The following is a 13,895-nucleotide window of genomic DNA, read 5'->3' on the forward strand; positions in this document are numbered from 1 at the left end:
ATAAGGAAGGGACGCACATATCCACATTTAAATGGAAGTATTCTGCTTCTGGCAATCCCCCTGCTGCTAGCGCACTGCATTCCTGCACACCGGGGGCGGCCTGGCTGTTCACCTCTCCTGCCCCGGCCTCATAAGTAACTAGATTATCGATTCCGATAGGACCACTGTGAGCACCTCGTCTGACCTGCGTAACACAGGCCACAGGACTTCCCTGAATTAACTCCTGTTGGAATTGGAGCAAATCATTTAGAAAAACCTCCCACCTCAATTTAAACAGCGTCAGTGATGAAGAATCCACCATGATGCTTGGTGAATTGTTCCAATGGCTAATTACACCCCCAGTTAAAAACCTGCCCTTTTTTCCCAGTCTGAATGTTTCTAGTTTCAGCTTCCAGCCACTGGCTCTCCTTAAACCCATGTCTGCTAGCGGGACTAGCTCATTATTCCCCAAGGTACTTCGAGACAGGGATCACGGCACCCCTTAACCTTTGCTTTAAGAAGCTCCTTGCACCTCAACATAAGGCAGGTTCCTCCCCCCATTGAATCATTCTCACGGCAACTCTCTGCTCCTCTCCAATTTTTCACCTTCCTTCTCAAACTGTGGACACCAGACCTGGCCCTGGCATTCCAGCAGCTGTCACCCCCCGCCCACCAGCCACAGGGATAAAATAACCTCTCCATTTCTGCTTGGGATGCCCGTTTATCCATCGACTACACGCCACCTCCCCATTTCAGCACCGACACTCGTCCCTTTGGGCTTTCACCTCCAGGCGAGTTCAGGTACCGTTTATGGCAGTCGCCAACCCCCCCAAGCCACATCCCTGAACTCCTTGGGCCTCCAGGGAGAGGAACAGCTCCTGGCTCATCACAGCAATGACAACTGTCCCCTAGAGCTGAACAGCCTACATGCCGGTCTGATTTTTTTTTTTAAACAAAACTTTATTGGTAATTGTTTCAAATATGTTTACAACAAAGCACACTGTTAAATAGGAAGTGAGGGTGGTGGTGGGGGGGTTGTTGTTTTTTTTCCAGTGAAACAAGTGTTGTCGGAGGACACAGACGTGTTTCCCAGGGCGGGGTGGGTGATATCCTCACCCTCTAGATGGGACTCTCAAGCTTCGTTGTGGAAAAGGGGGATTTGGGGGGGGAGGCCTAGCCACAGGGCTCCCCCTCTCTGCTCCGGACAGCGCTCATGTATTTATAATATATATAATTTATCTATGAAACCAAAAGAAGCTCACACCTCCACCCCCGAGAGAAACAAGAAATTCAACCAGCTGGTGAATACACACAGTGGGAAACAGGCTGCGGGTGTTAGAACAGGAGCACCACAGGGATGCACTGCATTGGGGCAGGGAGGATGTGTTAAGAATCAGACAGGAGGAAGAGTAAATGAAAAGAACAAGCCCCCCCCCGCCCCCCTTCAATAAAGCAGGATCATAGCTAGGCATCAGCCCCCCCCCCCACTGATCTCTCATTGGAGGGGCTAATCATGGCTTAAAACCTCTCCAACCTCACCCCAGATCTAATGGGGTCACTCCCTGGGGGGGCCAGTTGGGAGGGGGGAGATCAGGGCCTAATTGGGATCCTGTGTTCCTACCCACCCTCCCACTCTCCCACTTTCTGGTTTCTCCTCCTGCCTTGTTATCTTAAAATGTAAATTGAGAGCATAAAATCAGAGGTGCACAATGGAGCCCCAGGAGGACTGTGGGTAAAGGGAACCCTTCCCCCCCCCCCCCCACCAGAAAATCCTTTAAGGCTATTTCTGCAGGGCACCATTTGGCCTACGGGGGGAGGGAGGGAGAATAGAATATAAGCCTCCACTGACCTGGGGGAAAATAACCAAGTGCCCCAGAACCAGAGGACAGGCCAAAGAAGAGGTGGGGGGTTGCTCACATTCACAGTCCAGATTCAAAAGGCAACATTTTATTTCCAAAGGGAGCTAAAAATCCAGAACCCACCGGGCAGATTCCCTCTCCCAGCACCTCCATTCCAGCCTGTAACCGACCCCCAGATCTCCCCCGCCGGTGTAAGATACCCCCAAACCAGACACCTCGCAGAGAACCGTGGGAGTGGGGAAATACTGTCAGTTTCTACCTGAAAAAAACAGTTCTTTTTTTCCTTGCTAAAACCTGGACACATTCAAAGCTTGGAGAGTTAAAATTCCTGGCACCGTGGAGGAGGGGAAGGTAGGTGTCACTGGGGATGGCGGGGACTGATGTAGGGCAAGTTAGCTCAGCCCAGCCCCACGCCTGGATCTTTAAAACCTCTTATCACTCCCCCTCCGCGTTCCCTAACAGAAAATAAACTTTATTTTACTTATTTATTTTTAATTAAAAAAAAAGGGAGCCCCACCCCCAAGTTTATAAAATGAGACAAGATTTCCCTCCTTCCTCTTTCCAGAATGGTGGGCAGGGGGCTAGGATTTTGTCTCCCCGGTGTGGGGGAGGGAGGGATTCAAAGCTATTCTGGATGCCAGGATATTGATCTGCCATGTCGGTGGATGTTGGGGCATCTTTGTTCCATACCCTGCTCCCAGAAGCCTTTGCAAATAGCCATGAAGATCTGGGGGGAATTTGATGGCAAAATACACCCCCCGCCCCCTCCTTCAAAAACTAAAAGCCACCAATAAAGCCGGCCAGGATGGTGGAGGTGCAGTATGTGTGGACTGAGAGGCAGTGTGGGGGTAACCGGATCAGTGTGTGTGTGTGGGGGGGGGGGGGGAAGTAACCAGTGGGAGCTGAGTGTGTGTAAGTGTGGGGAAATCTGTTTAAACCCCAGGCGAGGAGGGGGATGAGGAGAGCTGCTGGGGTGGGCTGCAGGCTTGTGACGGCCGTGGGGGAAGCATGTGCAAGTGGGGGGATTAGGGATGCGTATGGGAGAATTTAGACTCCTGCCCTTCTCTACTATTGTTTACTTAGTACAGGTTTAGAATAAGGGGTCTCCTGTTCCCCCCTCTCAAAGCAGATCCAGGCAAATCCCTACCCCCTGCCACAAAAATAAAACACACAGGCAAGGAACTCTGGTCTTTCTGCTGATCAAATCCAACCCCGCCCCCACCTGCTCTGCACATGCTCTCCCAGCGGGGGGGCCGCTGGCCCTAGAACTCAGCAAACTCCTTGGCGCACTTCTCAGTGATCGAGACCCGGATCTCCTCTTCCTCGTAGTCGTCAAAGTTACTCGTGTCGCCAGGGCCTTTGCACTTTGGTATAAAGGGAGCTTCCACCTGCAAAGGGAGGGGAGGTCAGGGATCAACATTTGTATACCCCCCTCACTCCCGGGTCTGCTAGGGGTGCACGATCAGGCCCCAATGCTGTAACAAAGCAGGTAAGGATCAGATCCCCCACCCCCCATCCAGCCAGAAACCATCATACTTTGCAATCATGGAAGGGGGAGCCCATGACCCTGCTTAGGAGCCCAGAATCAGGGCCCCCAGTACTCCTAAGGGATACAGGATCGGGCCCCTCAGCAACCAGGTGAGGGATGCAGGATCAGTGCCTCCTCAAGCCCCCGTTTATCTACCCAGAACTCCCTCCTCTCACTTTGCAATCAGGGAAGGGCAGGGGGTCATGAGCCCCTTGGATCCCCCACTTGCATCACCAGGACCTTCAGCACAGCCCTCTCCCACCTGAGCTAGAGGAATAACGCCATCAGCTGGCAGCAGCAGTAGTAGGCTGTTATGCTCAGGGGGTGGGGACAGGACCATGCTTTTGCCACCATGTTACAAACAGGTTACTGGGTGCTCCCTACTTTAAACCAATGCTGGGTGACCCTATCTCCCCATAGTGGCTGGAGCCAGCCACAACACCCTGCTACAGAGTCCAGTAATCAATGCGCTCCTAGAGGCCTGGGCACTGATGATCCCAGGTTCAATTTCTGCTGACGGAGGCTACACGCATGTGGAAATTACCCAGGCTCTCCTCTGCCCGCCGCCGCCCTCCTACCTTCCTCTGGTAGACGGCGATCCAGTCAGTGGTAGCAAACCACTTGTGGTTCTTAATGTCGTTGACCCCATTCTTGAGGTTGCCAAAGCGTTTGGTGAGGTCCACCTGCAGCAGGTTCCGGAGCAGGTCCTTCAGGTCTGAGCTGAAGTGAGACGGGAACCGGACCTGGGGTGTGAAGGAGAAACAGAGGTCTGGCATTTACCTGCCCTGCTCTCGTGGCTAGATTCATAGATACACCTAATACTATACAGGCCCTAGCACAGAGGCATCCTGGGCTACGCCTGGCTGCTGAGGCACTATTGTAATACATCTAGTAATGTACAGCCCCTAGCACAGGGGGTCCGAGGCTACGCCTGGGGCGCCTAGGCACTACCATAATACATCTACTATGTATAATTACCTAGCACAATGGGGTCCTGATCCATGACTGGGGCTTCTGGCACTATCATAATATACCTAATAATAAATAACAAGCCCTTTAAAAACACTCCAGGACAATGAGTGGATGAGAAGTGGGGGCGCTGCTGAGGACTGACACAGGAATTGAAATGGTTAATTCGCAGCTGCCCCTCAGCTCTTATTGAGGATTTTTCCTCCACAGATCTCAAAGCAGGGCTGCCGCATCACTAGCCTCATTTTACATAATGGGGAAACTGAGGCACAGGGAGACGACTTACCCCAGGTCACTCAGCAGGTAGGAGAACCGGGAACAGAACCCAGGCCTGTTGAGTTCCCCACTAGGTTTAAAGCTGACCGTGTCCAACATGAATGCTTGGAGATCCTTGGCGAAAAGGCATTGGGGTGGGCAGAGGAATATTATGGGCTCTTGGTTACTATGGCGATGAGTGCTCTACCAGTGCCTGGAGATGACTGATGTGTTTAAGGAATGTTTAATCTTGCAACGTAGCAGGGTTGTGGAGGGTTTTGCAACTCACAACAGTGTCTAAGAAAACTAATCCAGATGTCCGCATGAGATGGGAAATAGGGTTACGTGGTGAGGGAGGGTCCTTGTGTGGGGGACACAATGGGGGCGATGTTCATGCATTGGAGAACAGGGGTACGTGGCAAGGGAGGGTCTATATGTTGGGGTGCAGGGGGAATGGGGTACATGACAGGGAGGATGCCCACGTGTTTGGAATTGGGGGAGCATGGGAGGGCATGAGCATGTCAAGGACCCATCATATAAGCATCACTCTGATGAGTCGCTGAGACTGGCACCTCCCTTTAGCTGGGGAACCCCCCAAAAACTATCACACAAGCATCCCCTCCCCCAGCCCATATACCTTGCCAGAAACAATCTTCTCGTAGATCTGAATGGGCTGGTCTGCGAAGAACGGGGGGTAACCAGCCGCCATCTCGTAGATGAGGACGCCCAGGGCCCACCAGTCCACAGCCTTGTTATAACCCTGCCCGTGGAAAACAGGCCCCAAGGTTACACACCGAATATTTGGGGGGTGGGGGGAACTACCTCGTGGCCAGGGATCAGCTAGAGATCAGGCAGCAGACAGGCCCTTCCCAGCTCACCTTGCTGAGGATGATCTCGGGGGCCAGGTATTCCGGGGTCCCACACAGAGTCCAGGTTCGGCCTTTCACCCGCTTGGCAAAACCAAAATCTGTTACCTGGAGCCAAAACACAGAGAGTGGAGAAGCTGGATCAGCCTGGAGGCTGTGACAGCAGGAGGGGAAGTGGGGGAGCAGATGATGGATGTATTCTGGCTGTGTTACATTTCTGGGGATGTCTTGGCTTTGGGAAGGGGATGGCAGCAGAGAGAGATTTGGGAAGGGAGGAGATCACTGCAGGGAGCCAGGAGCCAGCGCTGGGATGGGGAAAGGAAGGAGTGTGGGGGAGGGGCAGCAGCCTCACCTCTATGTAGCCCTGCTGGTCTATCAAGAGATTCTCTGGCTTCAGGTCTCGGTAGATGAGATCCAGCGAGTGCAGATACTCAAAGGTCAGGACGATCTGAGCAGCGTAGAACCGGGCGTGAGGTTCACTGCAATGAGGTGGGAGGAGAACATGGGCATCCCGGGCCAGATCTGCCCTCTCTCAGCCAGCCCAGCACCCTCGGCCCCCTGCCTTCACCTTCCTTATAGATCCCTGACTACATCCAGCCTGGCAACCCGGGGCAAGTCCCTTCCAGACCAGCATCTCCCCCTTAGCCCTAACACACACCACATGGACCCCAGCTCCAACCAGCCTGGCCCCATCTAGCCCTGGCATCCCTGGCCACTGACTGTGGCTAGTGCTGGCAGAAGAGCTCAGCAACCCTCCCCATGGGGAATCCCTTCCTGACCAGCCCAGCTGGGGATCAGGTCATGCCCTGCAGCATGAGGATCAAAGCCAGCGTCGCTGCAGATGCTGCTAGTGCATAAAAGGTCTAGTTCTCTACTGAACTAAATCACAAGTTTACAGCTGTGAAAACTGTGGCACAGAGTGATTCTCCCCCCTTCCCACATGGAGTGAATGGCAGAGGCAGGAATAGGACGCAGGAGTCCTGACTCCCAGTCCCTCTGCTCTAAGGGCTAGATCCAACTGTCCTGCCTGAGCCAGGTTTACATCCCAGGAGTCTAACCATCACCCAGCTCTAACCATTAGAGACACTGGCCCCAACATTGGCTCCTGTGGCAATGCTCACCTGAACCTCCCGATCCGCCGTAGGTGAGAGAACATCTCCCCGCCCGGGATGTATTCCATCACCATGTACAGATTGGAGTTATCCTAGAAGGAAATGCAGCAGCAACGGAGTGCAAGGGGGCCCCCTGTCAGCGCCTGCAACAAGAATGAAACTGCTCCCCACACCCCTGCTCCATTATTAGCCCCTCCCTTTCAGGGCACGAACACATCTCCAGGGAGCCTGATCCACTGGTCTGGCTTCCACACAGCACACAATGCAGTGCACTCGCTATCTGGGAGATAACAGCCTACTACTGCTGCCAACTGCTGCTGTTACTCCTTTAGCTCAAGGGCCAGAGGGGCTGCGCTGTGTTGCCCAAGGTCCCAGGCACACACCTGCATTGGGAGTTGCTGCACAGACATGCCTGGGGAACGGACTAACTAATGAGAGGGCACAAGCTTTATTTGCTTGGAGTATTTAGTGCTAGAGACCTAGAAGATCCAACACCTCCCCACACCTCTGGTCTAGGGGCAGGGATGGACAGGCCCAAGAGGGATTTCCCAGCTGCGATGTCTATGATCAAAGGGGAAACCCAACCTGCCGCCAGGTTGGACACCCCAAAGGAGTAGAAACAGGAAGTGAAACATCTCAAAAGCAGAGTGTGAAAATGATCAGGCTGGCTTCATCCTCCCTCGTGGCTGCAAAGTCAAAGAGCAGCCTCCAAACTAACTGTGCTGAACCCAACAAAGCCATTCCACTAGGGAGACCCTACCCAGCTCAGTGGTGAGAACATGAGCACTAAGCACCCACACACATGCCAGCAGAGACCACTGGCCCTGCCCTTGAGCCCAGGGTCAATTTCCAGCTAGCCCTGGAGAGAGGGTCCAGGCAGGGCAAGGACTGAGCACCCCATGTTGTACGGTCGGAGGCCTCTTTCTGCACCCAGATTAGGAGAGCAGGAGTCAAGAAGCAGAACGTCACATCCTCACATTCCATCTAAATGATATCAGAACAGGGTAATACCAGGCTGGTAAGAAGGCTCCTGCCCTAATAGTGCCCAGCATCACCAGGCACAGAAACAGATCTTAGGATGCTCCAAGGAATCACTTAGCAGCAGTGTGGGTGTGAAATTTCTACTTCTTGATTGTTTTCCCTTGCTGGTCCCCACTTCTCTATTGTTTATCTGTCTGGGTCTTTGATTGTTTCCGTTACATAACTAATTCTGCCAGGTGCACATCAACACAGGTCATGGCGTACAACTGGGTGTACGACTGTTTCACACTCTGCTCCGATTGGTCAGACAATTATTTTGTAACACGTCTGTACAATGATTGGCTCAGGTAGAGCTAAGCTGGACTCAAGTTTCACTACATAAACTGGGGTTCAAAAGGAAGTTCTGGGGAACCAGCTCCAGGGCACAGCCCAGCGTCAGCACTGCCAGACCCCAGCACCCTGCCAATGACTCCAGCTTCTGCATGGTGTCCCAGGACCACCGGATCCCGACTGGCCAGCAGGGAAAGTTCGTCTGCCTCATTGGGAGCGATGGGCATTGTGTGAGCAGCGTCTGTATTCTGTTCTGGTAACTGTGATGAAGTGGGGGGGTTTCTTGGTTTTTTCAATGGTTTGCATGCAGAGGGGGTGGGACACAGTCTCCCTCAGTGTTACTGGTTTAATGAGGTGATGGGAGAGGGAGTTTGTTGTTACAGAGGACTGGGGACAATGGCCTGGAAAGTGGATACCTGAGCGACTGGTGACCTGGGCCTCACAGCTCGGGGGTCACAGCTGGTTCTGGCCAGTGGGAGGACAATGGGCTGGGAAGAGAGGACCCCGGTGACCTGAACAGGTGGTTCCAGCCAGAGGCCAGAAGAGAGGAGAGGTGGCCCAGGCGACCCTGTTTACCTGGAGAGAAGACAATGGACAGAGGCAGGGCTTGGGGGAAGTGATATTGGATGTCCAGCTGGGAAACAGGGGGGCTTCTGGGCTGGAGGGAGAGAGCAGGCAGAGCCCACCTGGATGCAGGCAAGACTTGGATGTGCTGTGCTGAGGGAGCCCAGGCCTGAGGGCCATGAGAGTTTCCTAGGCTGTGTTCAGACACTCAATAAACCCTCCTGTTTTACGCTGGCTGAGAGTCGCTCCAGTCTAGAGAACAGGGTTGCATTATTCCCTCTGGGAGTGGTGGCCCTGCGGTTCAGAGCGAGTGGACTCCCTGAGGGGGCCCATGGTGAGAGACAGGTGTGCTAAGGCTCAGAGAGGTGTGGTTCCAGGAGCTGGAGGGGCTTAACCCTCCGAGAGAAAGTAGACCCCTGAGAAGGGCTGTCTCACTGAAGGGGGTTCCCCCCAGGGACTGCATGGGGCCAGGAGCGGGCACGACTTGTGAGTCCGTGACAGTAACTGTTAAGAAACAGAGGTTAAGGTATTTCTGTGTGAGTCTCTCTCACTAGGAAAAGACCCTGTAACCCGCAGAGTGTGAGGTGACGCCCTGTGTCCACGAAGGGTGAGGCTAGACGCCTAAATTAAGAGGGTTAAGCCTTAAGCCCCAGGAGCAGGGTAAAGGTGGGTGCCCTAGAGCGTAAGGGGAATGAAGCCTGAACCCTGCTGTCTCTCAGGGGATGAAGGGAGCTCCTCCCATCCTTGGTCTCCCTGCTCAGGCAGTTCTGGTCTGCGTGACATGGGCCTTCCTGACTCTCTACCAACTAAACAGGCCCCAGCACCTTAGCAGTACCTTGATGGGGCCCAGTCAGCATGTACCAGGCCAGACTCCTAGCTCAGTGGGGTAAATACAGACCAGTCGCACTGATTTCAACAAAGTTCTCCCACATTTACAGCTGTGGATTCAGGGATTTATTTTACGCTGTGGTAGGAGAATTGATTGGCTCAGTGATCCAGCCTGTGTAACAGCAGCCGCTGGCCCCACTGCTACTGTGTCACCCGAGAGCTACACGGCCCGGAGCAGGGGTGACATTTCCATTGCGATTTATCCCACAGCCTCCTCTGAGCTGACAGCTCTTTGTCACTACAACCCACTAACCTCAGGCTGACAAAGGGGAGACAGGTCTCCCTTTAGAGCCAGACCCTTTTTAATCAGGCCAGCCACAGGGGATGCTGTGGAGCTCAAAGGCACAACTGTCTTTGCTCTCCCCTCTACACACAGGGTGTAGCTCACAGGCCACAAAATCCAGGTTCAGAGAAGAGGGTCCAAGCCCCATTCCTGGGGCCTGACTTTTAGCTTTCGCAGAAACTCCGATCAGAAGAAAATGATCCCACGTGGTGGTTTCAAAGTCTCCACAAAGTCAATTGTGTGTGAAGTTAGGACTTCCTCTGAGACTCCCCTGCAAGCCAGGCCTCATGCCCTAGGGTCAGCGCAAGGGAGCTGAAAACTGAAACTGACTAGGAACAAAAGCAAAACTGACGGGGAGGGAGAACCACTGTTCAAAACCTGGAGTCAAAAGCAGAACAGAAGAGACTGAAAAAGGAGAATGATCCAAACAGATTTTTCTTAGCTCCAAACCTGATGCCAGATGTCACACCAGGAATGTTTGCTCTCGGCATATAAGAGACACAGACTGTGCCCTTCCGCCCCTTCAGCACAGCTTTAGTTTTAAATAGGAAAGAAAATCGAGGGGATTGTGGGAGTCAGGGGGGAGACACAGCCCAGGGCCGAGCTGGCAAGCGAAGGACACCTACCTTGAAAGAATACTCTAGTTTGACGAGGAATGGAAAGTTGACGGCCTGGAGGATCCGTTTCTCGTTGAGGGTGTGCTCAATTTGTTTGAGCTTCACTACCTGGGAGAGAAAAGGAAATAGCAACATCAGATCTTCCTCTGCTGTGCAGCACCCCCTGTGCCTCCCACACACTCCCCTCTCCTGCATCCCCACGCAGGATTCAGCTCCAAATCCCTCCCCCGCATTGGGGATTCCATGGCCCCAGGCCAGATCTCCATGGCAACCCCCAGCATCTCACCTTCTGTTTATCCAGGATCTTCATGGCATAGTGATTCCCGGTCTCCTTGTGTTTCACCAGCATCACCCTCCCAAATGAGCCCGTGCCCAGGGTCTTGATTCGCTCAAACTGATCCAAACTGGCCGTGTTCTGGAAGGGGGAAAACAAATCTGATGGAAGGGCAGACTGGTCCTGGGGGCATCAGGAAGGAACTTGTCCGGACAGTAGGATTTGCACTGCACGACTGGAGGAGTCTTTAATGACCATGAAGGGGTCAGAGCTTCAGTTTTTATAGCTCACCAGAAAGGCAGCCCCTCCAGGGTCAGCACTGACTGTGATGGGAGAGCGCCCCCTACTGAGCCCCCCACTCCCTGCAGCGCAGCACAGCACCCCCTAGCACCGCACTGGGGTTCTTCTTGAGAACACTGATATGAAGAATTGGCCCTGTCAACACTGGTTCTCCACTTGGGAGGTACTCCCTTCTCTTCATGTGTCATTATAGAATGCCTGCATCTGTAACTTTCACTCCATGCGTCTGAAGAAGTGAGGTTTTTTTTTAACCCATAAAGCTTATGCCCAAATAAATCTGTCAGTCTTTAAGGTGCCACCGGACTCCTTGTGTTTATGGATACCGACTAACACGGCTACCCCGATAATTGATAGGAAGAAGTATTTCACATTTCACCACCAGAGGGCACCAAAGGAAAGCGCTACCTTTAGAATGAGACACAGACAAGGGATTCCCTGCTCCTTGGGCAGAACCAAACTCCAGTTCGACAGGTGACCCGCCCAGCTCCATTCAGTGGGGGCTGGTGGGTTAGAGGCAGGGCAGGGGCTAGGCATCAGGACTGCTGGGTTCTAGCCCTTGGTCGGTGAGGAGAGGGAGTGAAGTGAAGTGGTCAGAGGGCAGGAGACTAGGAGTCAAAAGATCGCTTCCTAGTTCCGCCACCAACTTCCTATACCCTTGACCAAGTCCCTTTCCCTTCTGGGCCTCAGTTTCCCCATCTGTGTCATGGCGTTAATGGCACAGGGTGTGTGGGAGGCCTAGCAAAGTGACAGTGCTGCAGAGGGACCAGCAGCTCTGCCTCAGGAATTACCCAAGAACCACCCCAGAGGGGATTTCCAGTGGGGACAGACCCAGGGCTGACCCCAAAAGCTTTTCTGGCACCTACAAACTGAGGCACTGCACCCAAGCACAGGGCAGCAAATGGAGGCCCTTTGACCACGGTCCCTGTTAGCACAACCCCCTGGGAGTCAATCTGGGGCTGGGCTGGACAACCACGCTGGAGCCTTGGGAGGAGGATGGGGGAGGAGGAGACAGGCTGGATCAGGAGGAGTCCCACATGGTTAGTGTTCCCCTCCCCCAGCAAAGAGGAGTTGAACCTCCATTGTTCTTGGCCCTCCAGTTATCAGAGGGCAGATGGGGGGGGGGAGAAGAGCACTCAGTCCCGCCCCCCAGGAGCAAAAATAACTCCAGACCCTCAGCGGAGGCTGTTTGGGAAGGGGGCTCAGTGATGGGGAAAGAGATCCAGGGGGTGGTTGTAGAGTAATCAGCCTGGGGCTGCAGAGGCCTTAATTGTGGGGTGGAGGTGCGGGGCGAGATCTGGGATGGGGACACAGTACCTGGGAGGGGTTCTCCCATTTCTTCAGGAAGTCTTCTTTGGCTTTGGCTAGGAACTCCTTCACTGTAAGGTGAACAGAAAGGGAGCAGCATGAGGAGCCAGGCGGGGTGGGGCACCCAGGCGGGTGGACAGAGCTCTGCTTTCAGCCCCTCCCCAGTGAAGAGGCATGCAGTCACACAAGGGGGCGGGGATTTTAAGCGTATCAACAGGTTGCCGGTAAATGATTGGCCACAAACGGTGGCTCAGCTGGGGATTGGCTAGAGAGAAGTCCACGCGGCAGCGCTCCTGCCACACCCGCACCCCCGGGCTTGCCCCTGGACTCACCGAACAGCCCCTTCAGGGAGGACTGATGCAGCTCCCAGTGCCTACCAAAGGGGGGGCACTTGTGCCTCTACCCTCCAGCTGAACATGCCACTCAGGGGTGCCTGTTCCACGACCTTCGACAGACAACCTGCACCCCACAAGGAGACACTCATACAACCCTCCAGTCAAATGACGTTAAGAGACGTGGATCACAGTTGCCCTAATGGGAGGATACTGGATCTACTACTGCTGCCAGCAAAACGGGTGAAGGGGGAGGAGATTCCCCTTAGCTCAAAGGGCAGAGGCCTGTGTGTAGCCTTCTCTCAACCATGCAGGCAGCACGCACCAATGACACCAACAGCCCACAAGGGGGTGACACACACACACACACCAGTTGGGCTTTGCCCACAAAGGGGTTAAAACAACCAGCCGCAGCCTCCACAGCATCAGCCTGGGAACAGCAAGTGCCCTGCTCTCTGGCACCCAACCAGGTGATCCTTCCTTCGCCAGCCGGGCTCCCTGTCCTTGCTGCCAGATCCCAGAACCATGGGAGGGGGGACAGGGACTGGAGCAATCTGCAGGATCTGGAGGGATATTTGGTACCGAGAGCCCCTTGTATCTTTGCTGCCTCCCACTGCTCCCGACAAGGACAAGTCCTGCAGCTCTTAATAGCGCAAGAGATGCCCACAGGATTTGAATGGCTGCAGCAGCGAGGCCAAGCACAGAGCAGCAGCAGGGGGTGGCTTTGAACCCAGAGCTCGCCCCACCCCCACCATCACAGGCAAGTCTCCCCCACGGTGTATAAAGTTAATTGCCTCCCCGGGGATCACTGGTGCTCATATGTCAGGAAGGGGACAAGCTAAAAGCCTAGATCCAGATCTGGGTGCTGCAGTTCTTGGGGTCACGGATGCGCAACCCAAAGGTCAGCTCCCTGCCACCCCACTCTCACCACTACAACCCAGTCCCTTCCCAGGAGCCCTAGCTCCCAGCCCCCCACTTGAATCACTAAATAGCAACATTTCTGTGGAAACCTGGCACCACCACGCTCCAGTCCTGTCCCTGCCCGAAGGAAAGGGCTGAGAAATAGGCCAGGTGAGGGCCCGAAATGCACCAGCGAAGCAGCACAACATCCTACAGATGTGACTGATTCACTGCTGGAGGGAAGGAGACCAAGATTATGGGGATTCCCCTGATCCCATAGGACAGGACAGGGCAGCCCTGAAACGGTTCCAGGGACCAGCTATTTGCTGGCTAACTGCTCCGGCCAATACCGCCTTCACCCTCTCGTCCCACACCCCATTTCCTGTGGAGCCCCACAGAAGGGGGCTGAATTCACATCTGCTTCCCTCAAGTCGTGCGCAGGAGCCGCGGCTCAGTCTGTCTGACCTACTTTCACTTGGTCTCCCCTTCTCTCTGGATTATTTATAGAAACAGGCTTGGCTTACCACCCACTGTCTCCCGCCATCGATCTCAG

The 13,895-nt window shown here is 54.1% G+C and overlaps 1 protein-coding gene across 5 annotated transcripts in view; it reads right to left on the reverse strand.

Moving 5' to 3' along the window:
• Positions 1-1,123: 1,123 nt before the first annotated feature.
• Positions 1,124-13,895, reverse strand: part of LOC115642066 (cAMP-dependent protein kinase catalytic subunit alpha) — a 48,012-nt gene continuing 35,240 nt past the window's right edge. For all 5 annotated transcript variants that reach the window (XM_030545443.1, XM_030545442.1, XM_030545441.1 and 2 more), the window contains exons 2-10: positions 12,120-12,181; positions 10,518-10,646; positions 10,241-10,339; positions 6,578-6,660; positions 5,809-5,935; positions 5,469-5,564; positions 5,228-5,350; positions 3,945-4,109; positions 1,124-3,226 (exon numbers count right to left, since the gene is read on the reverse strand). In XM_030545443.1, coding sequence (XP_030401303.1) covers positions 3,101-3,226; positions 3,945-4,109; positions 5,228-5,350; positions 5,469-5,564; positions 5,809-5,935; positions 6,578-6,660; positions 10,241-10,339; positions 10,518-10,646; positions 12,120-12,181 — 1,010 coding nt within the window. In that variant the 3' untranslated portion in view covers positions 1,124-3,100. The remainder of the gene's footprint in view (positions 3,227-3,944; positions 4,110-5,227; positions 5,351-5,468; positions 5,565-5,808; positions 5,936-6,577; positions 6,661-10,240; positions 10,340-10,517; positions 10,647-12,119; positions 12,182-13,895) is intronic.

This window comes from Gopherus evgoodei, unplaced genomic scaffold (assembly GCF_007399415.2).
Source record: "Gopherus evgoodei ecotype Sinaloan lineage unplaced genomic scaffold, rGopEvg1_v1.p scaffold_37_arrow_ctg1, whole genome shotgun sequence".
Lineage (NCBI taxonomy): Eukaryota > Metazoa > Chordata > Testudines > Testudinidae > Gopherus > Gopherus evgoodei.